Source organism: Solea senegalensis, linkage group LG9 (assembly GCF_019176455.1).
Source record: "Solea senegalensis isolate Sse05_10M linkage group LG9, IFAPA_SoseM_1, whole genome shotgun sequence".
Classification (NCBI taxonomy): Eukaryota; Metazoa; Chordata; class Actinopteri; order Pleuronectiformes; family Soleidae; genus Solea; species Solea senegalensis.
The window spans coordinates 18,269,514-18,280,496 of record NC_058029.1 but is presented as its reverse complement, the minus strand read 5'-3'; the positions used below and the strand labels follow the sequence as shown (position 1 = coordinate 18,280,496).

Genomic DNA, 10,983 nt, shown 5'->3' with positions numbered 1-10,983 from the left:
GTGTCCACACACAAAAACAATATGTTTCCCCGAGTGGAGTCTTCCACTGGCAAGTATGCAAATGTCATTCGGAGAATCTCAACAGTGATTGGCCGCGATGGCTGTGATTTTGATGCTTGTCTATTACGTCGTTTGGGCCGATTGACATGAAAATCGCGTGTGCATTGACTTGGTATGTACACTTGTGACGTGTCCAGTGTGAACACACGTTATCCGAACCCTCACAACTAACTGTCCTAACTCAAACCTAACCTTAAAGGCGACATAGACCGGAAGCTCCACTTAACGCTGCGTTTGTGTGTGTGTATCTGCGTCATTACCTCGTTTATGAAACCCTAAAGCTTCAGAACAAACAGTTCAGCCACTGCTGAGAAAATAAGGTTTTATTGTTTTCCTGGGCTCTGCGAAACGGATCGGCACTTCCGTAGGTTGATGTTGTCACCAGTATACCACACCACTCCTCTCACTGTAGCGCCTCCTGGTGCGGGCACTAGACCGGACACATCTGGTTATGTACATTCAACCGCAGAAGAAGAAGAACTACTCTCGTTGTAGCTGCTGCGATGCAGAGCATCCACCGTGCCAGAGGGGGAGCTGTGTATCTGAGAGCTGGCCTATCTATTACGTCACTTCCAGGTACCTGGCCAATCACAGGACAGTGGGAAAGCGCTCGTTGGCTGGCCAATCACAAAACAGTCCACGTTCTGGGGGTGTGATTTTGGTCGGAAACAGGGCGGCTGACAAGAGCGTCAGTGAGGAGATATTTTGATCGGCTCGTTTGCAGCGATTAGGAAGTTTTTAACCATGAAAACGAGTTAATATATGTAAGTAGACCTCCATAACTAACATATATGTGCGATACAACCATTCGATGTCACCTTTAAAAGTCTTAACCCTCAAAAAACCCTTTGGAAATGAGGAACTTAAAATTAAAATGGACAAAATTTCCCGACGACCAAACACAATTTGTACATGTGTGCATATAATAGTTTTTTTTTACCAATGAATAACTTGATAAAGTGTCAATGCACTTGAGCCTTGCAGACATGCATGCATCCAATCAGTCATTTATTTGCCACTGTGTAGGTGAGTGTGTGCGCAAGAGGCGAGCCAATGAAAACAGAGCACATGACCGAAATGGTGGAGTGCAGTATCTGCTCCGGACCGACGGAGACGAACAGAAAGTGATGGAAGTTGGACCGGCAGGTGTGGCGAGAAGGTGTGGCTGTGGTGGAGCGTGTGGTGTGCAGTGCTGCGCTCCTATTGGCTGCTGGCGCTTTGACTGACGTGCTCGTCCCTCCCTCTTTCTCCTTATGCCCGCTGAAAGTGTGTGTATGAATGTGCGTGTTCGTGTGAGGGAACCGGCAGTCTGAAGTGAGCCACTGAGGCAGGCTCCAACACTCCAACCCAATGAGCTCACAGCCTTCACACACACACACACACACTCGCCTCAACCCTGGGAGACAAGAGAAAAGAGCAGGAGAGAGAAGAGACAGAGTGTGGCAGAGAGAGGGAGAGTGAGGGAGTAATAGTGGAGAGAGGGAGAGAGAGAGGCAGCGGGAGACTGGCGGGGTGTTAGAAAGAACACCATGGTTTCAGATCCGGGGCTGACCGTGATGCTGCTGTGGACTATATCTCTACAGGCTCTGGGCACGGCGGGAACCAACAGCAATGAAGGTAAGGGAGGAGAGAGAGAGAGAGAGAGAGAGAGAGAGTGAGAGCGCATTTAAATATACATAGTTAAATATCGCATCTAATCTGACAGCAGGGATTAACTTCATACATGTGGAGTTCCTGGAAAACACAGAGTGTGTGTCATATGAAATCAAAGTTTGTAGTGTGTGTCTCTGTGCTTGTGTGTGTTTGAACTTGACATTGTGTCCAGGTGTCTGTCAGGCAGTGAGAGTGAGAGTGTCTTTCTGTTTCCATCTCCCTGATCTGAGATGAACATCTTATTTGTGTGTGTATTTTTGAGCTTCTTAAACAATGTGTGTGTGTGTGTGTGTGTGCGCGCGCACAGGTGTCTATATATGTGCAGACACTTTGTTCCCATATGGTTACAGTTGGGAGTTTGTTTACTTCCCTCCTCCTGTCCTTCATCTTTCCACCACAAGATGGAAAACTGTTGTTGTCACTTGTTCGACTGATGCCACACACACACACACACACACACACACACACAATACAATGTCCCCTGGTACCTTTCAGTATATTGATGTGTGTGTGTGTGTGTGTGTGAGTAAGAGAGAGAGCAAGAGAGAGACGGGGTCCTTGACATAGGTCTAGTCTCAGGAGACGGAGTGACAGCGGAAATTCCAGCGTAAAGGGCCCTCTTCATCCCTGACAACAACATTCAGCTCAACCACTGCAGGGGGAAAAAAGGCAGCGGAGGAAGAGGAAGAGGGAAAAAATTGTGGAGAAAGAGGGAGAGAGAAAGAAAGAAAGAGAGAGAGAGAGAGAGATCAGTCCTGTGGTTCAGCTGGTATTACCTCAGCAGTGAAGAGATGAGGGCAAACATTTATCCTGTACTAAGCTGTGTCAAGTCGAGACAGGAGTGTTGGGCTGCCTCGGGTCAGAGCAGAGCGGGAAATATGGACAGACAGACAGACAGACAGACGGTCTGTCTACTTGAGCTGTACTCCTCGCTAAAGTTGTTGTCACTGAGTGTCCTCATCCGTCCCTGTCTTTTGTCTTCAGGATTTAAATTCATTTAGCTTCTCCTGGGATCGTTATGACCCTTCTGACGAACACCTGGAACAAAAAAAAGGCATCCCCACCACCTACCGCCTCCTCCCTGCTCACTAAATTTAAAAGGAATTGGTTTATAATTTGTAATCCCAGTCCTTGAATGAACTCACCTGGCAGTCTTAATCCAGGTGTAAAAGCAGATCGTTCATCATTGGTCTGCAGGTCTCACACACAAACTCCCCTCAAAACTACATCACAACGACAAAGTTGTATTTGCCATCCAAATATTATATTTGGATACTATTTTGGTCATTTAATGTGGAAAGATGACAGGAAAATGTATTAAATTAAAAGTAACTTAACTCCTGACAAACCTTTTGACTTCATTAAAATGGCTGACAATATAAAGGTGTATAGGTTATAATTGCAGCTGGAAAGGGATTTTAAAGATTTAATTTGTAAACTTCCAAAAAAAAAATGAAAGGGGTAGATTAATGAAAGTATAGAATCTCAAATAATCGCTAAGATTATAAAGTAATTTATTTCCAAGAAAACAAAAGAATAGTCTGTTGAGTCAGTTTGCAAGGTTGCATAAACTTTTACACACCACAGACGCTGCTGCTCACTATGTATTAAGACTGCGGTATAATGACACTCAAATTTCAGATGTCAGATAAAACTTCCATTTTATTATTATTATTATTGTTATTTGATTTTCCCTGCTGTAATCAAACCTGGGATTTAAGGTCCATCTCACAAACGTCTTATTTATTTGATCAACAGAACCCCATCTGTTCATTTTTCACCCAAGGTTGTTGCCAAAAATAAAATATATTTACAGACTAAAAATTCTCTTAAAACAAGTTGCAGACCTAAAACATTTATTCCGACCCCAAATAAAATATTTTTTACCCATGTTTAATTACAGTGTGGAGACGTTTGTGAGTAGAAATGTTTGCTCTCTATGTTTCTTCTTTCTGTTTCTCCTTATTATGTCACAAGCTGTGAAAAAGTCAGAATGCGACTTCAACGTTAACTTGTATTCACAGCAGTTCATCCCATAAAGACTCTCTGCCAGAGACCTGTGAATGTAAGATCATGAGCTTAACCCACACTCAAACTGTCCTTAAAAATATAAGTAAAACAACCAACGACCCTTTTATCCGAGTTTTGTGTGTAATTTAGTGTAAGAACACAGTTGATGTCTGAAAGATAACAGTTTGCGATCCACAATGATGGCTCAGAAAATTAAATTTCTCCTCCTTGCTTTGGTTTGGCAGTAGTCCGACTCGAAGGCAATTACAAATATTACATGCAAATAGACGAGATAACCTTTGGAGTGAACGAGGAGCAGCTAAATTAGATTCATGGAGGAACAGGTAACTCTTCGCACAACCTCAGGCAGGACTCACATGCGCACACTTACTATTTACATGGGACACGCGCCACTACTTAATTTTGTACATAGACTATACCGTAGTCGTAGTCAGCCATTTTGTTTTTGTGCATTGTTATTGTCTGCTGTCATGTTCATCTTAACATGGACACCATTATTTCTATCGGGGTGAATATACGGTGCATCCCAACACTCACTGACATCACTGAGATTATTTAATTCATAACTATCTGTGATTCGTAAATCCTTCTCCATAATTCAACTTCTCTTCAATCCTTGTGGTTTATTTATTTTTGTTGGAGCGCTGTGTGTGTGTGTGAGACGGAGAGATTGAGTGAGTGTGTGTGTGTGTGTGTGTGTATAAGTACGTGAAGGAGGAACAAAGAGGCAAAGGGAAAGCTCGTCTCATGATGTTGACTTCTATGAACATGTTTGTGTCTTTCTTCGTAAGGAAAGATGTGAAGCAGTGAATTTCGCTGCGAGAGACATGATAATTACTGTAGAATCAGATGAAAAAGAGAAGGAGCCGAAGTCAGTGACAGACCTGCGGGGAATGTGGAGGAGGAGGAGGAGGAAAGTAAAAGCCTCTTCAGCTCAGCTTACCCATATATTTCATATACGGGCTTGGATGTGAGCGCCCTGTATGGAAAGCTTTAAATTCTTTGGGTAAATTCGCAGACATCGTGGATTTGCTGCAGTGTTGGCTGTTCTGAGTTTTGCAGACCTTTATCTCATGATATGGAAATGATAAATAAAAAGGTGATATGTCCCATTGATCTGTGAAACCAGGTCAGGCGTGTCAGTTAATCACATTACAAATAAGACACGCAGGTTTCAAGCAAGGACAAAACTAAATTTACAAGGCTGATTTCACATAGATTTATAATTTTAAACATACTGTAGATTGACATTTATTGTAAGTTTTCATTCAACATTTCCATCGAAACGTGTGTCGAAAAATTCTGTGTCTCAAGACCAGAGCCAGTCATTTTGATTGGCTGTTTGCTCACTGAGGCCGAAGTAACAGCCAATCACCAAACAAACTTATGATTGAATCACATGAACCGCGACAATGTTAAAAGTTTGATCCCTGAGACATTACATTAGCACGAGTATTTATGGGTCAAGACTATTGTTTATCTGGAATTATCACCTGAAAATCGATTTCTTGAACGGGTTGCGACAACTTTCTCTGTCCGCAGATATGTAGACACTCATGCACACGCATGGACGGACCTGTACGCACCTGACAAAATAGCCTAAACCACCTCAGTAAGCCTTTCTCTCCCACTGGGATATAACCCAATGTCACTTTCTGCAACACAACGCAAGCTTTCTTGTCGTTAAGTCAGTCTGGAAGCTGTAAACTGAAAACACCAGCACAGCTGTGGAAGTTCTTCAGAAATGATGTTTTCAAAAAAACAATTTGAGGATCTAACAATCTCGCTGAGTTTTAAGGCAATAAAAATGGCCACGTCGAAGTTGTTGGTGTGAAATGGCAATTTGTGAATCAGGCCTTAGAAGATTCCAGATGAAGAGCAATCTTGTTGTGTTTACAGCAGCTCTAACATTTATTGTGTGTGTGTGTGTGTGTGTGTACAGAGGTGGTGGTTTCCCTGAGCAGCTCCTCCTGTCTGTGGGCACCGGCCATGATTTCCAGCGGGGACTCTCGTTGCTTCTCGTTGTTGTTAGTTCTAAGGAACATAAAACGAGCCACACACAGAGAAGGGCATGCTGCTAATGAGCTGGTCGTAGGTGGATGATTATTACCACTTACCGCTGCTGTGGGACGACCAACAGGAGAAGGAGAGAGAAAGAGAGAATGGTATCATTATTACATTATTATTACATTATTTTATCATTGAACACCTCATTTTGAGGCTGCAAAATCACTGGCAAAACAGGAAATGAAGAACAGGGCCGTACTCCTGGGAGCTGCTGCTTTGTCTTTGTGCAATAAAAGGAAAACAAATGAAACAAATTTTTGTCTGTGTAGGGGTAGAAAAGGAAAACAAGAGAGAGTGAGGCTTTTGATTTTGATCACTGCTACAGTTGGGCTTTGACATTGCTGTTTGTATTGATGTCTCCACAGTCCACAGAGTACCTGCTGCTCGTCGTCTAGTAACATCATGTGAGAGAAACGCATGAATTTGTCATAATTAATAGCTCAGAGGAGAAGGGGGAAAAAAAACATTTCAGCCACAGAATTGTTCTAAACACCACAGTTGCTGCAGTCTGTGTTGCTCAAGCACACGTGAGCAGGCAGACTGACAAGGAAAGATGTTTTCCTGCACGTGGTTTCATATTTCAGCTTTTATTGACTGAAGGAGCCGTTCTTTTTTTTCCCCCACCGCCCCGCCGCAACTGCACGGCCAAACTATAGTCTCAAGTCTCTCGCATCAAAAATAGATCACCATCTTCATCAATCAGTCTGTTGGTGTGTTTCTTTCACACGCACGCCCTCGCTTCTTTTGTTTGCTTTGCCCAATCACTTACAGCTGTCAGACCGCTGTCAATATTAGACGTACAGTGTGAGGAGACGCGGCTGCCTGTGAGGGGGTTACACTCACAGAGAGCTCGTACGTAAGGTTTCGCCCCGAGTCTGAAAAACGATCTTTCAGATACTCCGTTGTATTAATTACATTAACAGCAAATGACTGTGAAACACTGCACCTCTCACCACTCGTGTCCGTAAGTGTAAAAAGAGTGAGAAGCCTGTGTTGTGGGGACAGATAGGGCGTGAACCTTTCCTCTCCCTGTATCTGCTGTCTTTGTCCTAACATAGGTTTGGTTATGACTGCTCCCCTTTCCCTCCCCAAGGCTCTGGTCATTATTGAGACATCAGCCTTGTTAGCCAGCTGTCGACAGGAATATAGGAACTACCTGATCAATACTGCCGAGTCTGCCAGTCCTCATGAGTGAACGCATGAAGCGCACAACGGCGCTCAAAGCACGGGCCTCTCCTGAGAACTTTCTGCGCGCCCATTAGCAGGACCTGATGCTGGGTTGGCCCAACATCAGCAGCCTCTGTGATAGCAGCTGCATCGTTGGGTAATTCACGGTCCTGTGCTCTGTCAAGGTAGGCTCGAAGTTTCCTGTACTGAGAAGGCTAAGAATGAATTGAAAGAATGAGCGGCGGAGAAAAGGAGGCTGGAGGCGAAGCTCAGTGGTTCTGTAATGGGTCGGTGTTGTGGCCGTGTTGGCACATCCCTCCTGGAAAGAGATCTCAACGATGTTTCCGTTGTGGGGACTGATGAATGACGCAGATGTGGCTCTGCAGCAATGGTCTCCTCTCCTCTGTCATACACAGACAGAGGAACACAGCGTGTGTTCGAAAACAACAGAGAGGCTGTGTGATGGGAGGGATAGACGGGCAGAGAGTGAGACGGGGGAAAGACGCGTGGAGAGTGCAAGACGATCGCGGCTTGAGAACAAAGAGAGATGAAGAAAGGGAAAGAGGGGCAGGCTGCTGTCTCAGATGTGTCTCCTCAAGTTCTGTTGGTGGGTGTCTTTATCAGCACCAGCGAGAGCATCTTGCCGATAATTTGCAGCACTCAATTCCCTTCAATCCATTATAGGATTTAAATGTTCATTAAGTTTAATAGAAGCCCATTGGAGGTCTAATATGCTCTGATAAACACTGGCAAACCTGCCAACCTGTTCCAATTGCTGCGGCAACAAAGCACCGTCCAACTAATAAGGTCAAACTCAAAGTTTGTGCTCGGCTCGTGTTGTGAAGTGTGTTTTCTCAGAGTTACAGCGGCTCATGCAGCAGCAGCAGCAAACTGAGAGCATAGTGGAGATATTCATCACTAAGTCGTCTGAAATAACTGACAAAATAGGTCAAATTGTTCACATATCTTAAGAGTCCAGCGTGACTCATTCGAGATTGTTTTGCTTTGGTTGGCAGGACCGTGTTCTCTGTCCCAAATAAAAGTACTTGGTTGGGATGTGGGCAAACGAACTTTGCTGTTGTTATGCCCGGGGATGTGTGAGCGTTGCAGACTCACACAGGGAGTCTGTCTGCTGCGGAGCTTTTACTGTGACACCTCTGTGTTTCTAGGGTTTGCCTCTCAGAATGGTCTTTAACAAGTATGCCTATGTACTCCACTAACTGTGGGGAAGATATGGAGTGGTACAGCTTTTAGCAAATAGCCTGCAAATATTTGTCACCACAGATAGAGTCTTCGAGTGTGAGCTGTGTGTGGTGCGTGTTGAAAATATGCAAGTGCCCGGCTCTTAGAAGAGCACCACAACTCACATGGCAGTGACAGTGATGTGAACGATTTAACCCGGTTGTTTTAATTCAACAATGGGAGCCAAAGCCGATGTTTTTTGTGTGTTTTTGTTAATTTGCCACAATTGCGCGGTACGTGCGCTGACACGTTGAGTGTACGCACCCAACGCATCCCTTCTCCATAAAGGCCTAAACAATGCATGCATTTATTTGCTAATCTTGTGTTTCTGATGTGGCAAACATATTATACTATATATGAAACGTTAAATAGACATATGTAAAAGTGTTTCACACTAATATTTTTATATCAACCATAGCGTAATGAATACCTCAAGTGATATACATGCAAACTCATGAGGAGTGCGTTTCTTTCTTCTTCCAGACAACCCTTCATTTAGAATTACCTCTCGCTTTTATAATGATCTGGTTCACTTTAAGAGTCCGAGTTCCAATCACTGGTGTGAGAAGTGGTTGAGATGTGTGGCTCGCACTCGCAGCATGGCTGCTCTAACCTCTGACTTGAGTTTTTGCATACAGTGTGAATGTTTGAATTTTAAATGAAAAACCCATTTGCATTTCTTTTTGGATTTTTGTCATCATGATAATAAAATTAAAATTATGATATCCAGTGATGCTCTGTAATGAGCATGAGCCGTTTCCTGTGGATATCATCAGTTATTTTGTCGTTTTCCCTCAGAGTAATGCTTAGTGTATATTCCTCAGAATAACATAGAATAAAGCATTTTTAAACATCAAATGACAAGGCTAAATGTTACCTGATCTGAATCAATGTAATTAGAGAGTATAGGCACACACACAAAAAAACAGTTTTAGACTCTTATTTATATATAATACGTTAAACAAACACAGGTTATGCTCCAAGATGCAAACCTAAACATTGTCTTTGTCGGGGCATTTGAAAAGTGAATTACCCTCATGTTTTTCTACAATTCACAGTTCCGATTTGTTGCTCCATTTGTGGCGGGTAAGCCAGATTGTACACCTGAGCCTGCTTCCATCAGGAAATAATGTGTTCTATACACACTAATCTCTCCATCTATCACAGGCAGGATGTAATTAATATATGGCAGTGGGGGAATGGGCAGGTAACTCATCATATATCTGATTAAAATCCTGTTGTATAAATGTATGCAAACACAATTCATAGAGATGCACATGGGCACACTTCACATGTATGTAAATACACTCATACACACACACACACACACACACACACTCCTAATCGACTTATCTCTGTGGCAATAATATTAATGCGCTGTATATGTGAAACATTAATCTATAGAAAACGGAGGCACTTATAATTTAAGCATACACATGGGGGATGAAGGGGAGAAAGTGAATATTGCAGGGTATTGTGGGAAACGCTTTGTATACGTCTGTTTCAGTGTCTTGCATCAGCAGCCAGCCTCTGGGAAGTAACCACAGCATTTGCCATAAAGAAAATCTTTAAAAGCACCCGCTCGTTTTTTGGAGGACGGGACTGTTCTGAAGGAAACCTAAAAAGAACCTTTTCATGTCCTGACCTTCTGACCTTTACTCTGTACTAACATGAACAATCATCAGCACATGAACACACATTCAGAGCACAGGACAGCGCATGGATAGTCTAGATATTTTAGTGATATAATGTCTCAAGAAGTTAAAGTTAAAAAAAGAAATGGCTGGATTTTTTGCATTTTACAGCAGCAGTTTGCAGATTGCAGACTGTGCCAGCTGCATGTATTTTATTTAGTTTATTACTGCCTGTAAAAATGTGTTTAATTATTCCTTTATCTGTACTCTTTAAACAACACTCGCTCTGTGTTTTATGGCTAACACCAGCATGTGAGTAATCCTTAAAAACAACAACAGAAAGCTCATTTAAATGAAGTTAATTCCAAGAAGTTACCTGGACTATTTTTGCTGCTGATAAAATAATATGGCTGAAATAAATATCTTCGTGAGAGTTAAAGTCAGGAATAGGAAGAGGACGAGAATGTTAGAGATAAGACGAAGGTCTTACGGACATCTGTTCCAGTGAGGTTTTAAAGGAGGGACATTTCTGTGGCAGGCAGCTTAGCCACAAACAGAGCCAAGCAAGGAGTCCAGACACTTCTTTACTCGTCTCTCTGTTCTCTCTCATCATCTGTCTTCTGTTCATACCCGGCCCTTTCAAATGCATGAAGCCAAATGCATTCATCTACTCACACTTGAACTAGATTTGACAACAAAGCTCGTGTCTCCCAGAGAGGCTTCTCTGTCTTGGTTGAGACGACGGGAGAGATGAAAAGCTCATCGCTGCATCTTCTCACCGCACTGACATGCCATTGTGTAATAAAAAACAAACACATCACCGCTGCGGTGTGTTCGTCAAATTAAGAATTTGGGCTTTTAGTAGCTTAAACTGTGATGATTCCGTTATAGTCACCGCTAATAACACAGTGAGAGTCAGCGTGGCGTGTCGCTGTGTCAGTGCACAGACAGCTGGTGGCTGCATGGCGTCGCTCAGTCAGGTGCACAGCTTCAGGACCTCAACCGGGAACACATGCACACGTGCGCCACACACGCAAACACCTAAAAGGAGTGCATTAAAACTGTTGGAGATAAGAAAACTTAGTCATTAATCACAATCATCATCTGTTGTCCCCCGAGGACAACTGGC

At 43.2% G+C, this 10,983-nt stretch overlaps 1 protein-coding gene across 5 annotated transcripts in view; it reads left to right on the top strand.

Annotated features, from left to right (window-relative positions):
• The first annotated feature begins 1,518 nt into the window (after positions 1–1,518).
• epha8 (eph receptor A8) overlaps positions 1,519–10,983 on the top strand; it is a 92,731-nt gene continuing 83,266 nt past the window's right edge. For all 5 annotated transcript variants that reach the window (XM_044034343.1, XM_044034340.1, XM_044034339.1 and 2 more), the window contains exon 1: positions 1,519–1,677. In XM_044034343.1, the coding sequence (XP_043890278.1) occupies positions 1,590–1,677 (88 nt within the window). In that variant the 5' untranslated portion in view covers positions 1,519–1,589. The remainder of the gene's footprint in view (positions 1,678–10,983) is intronic.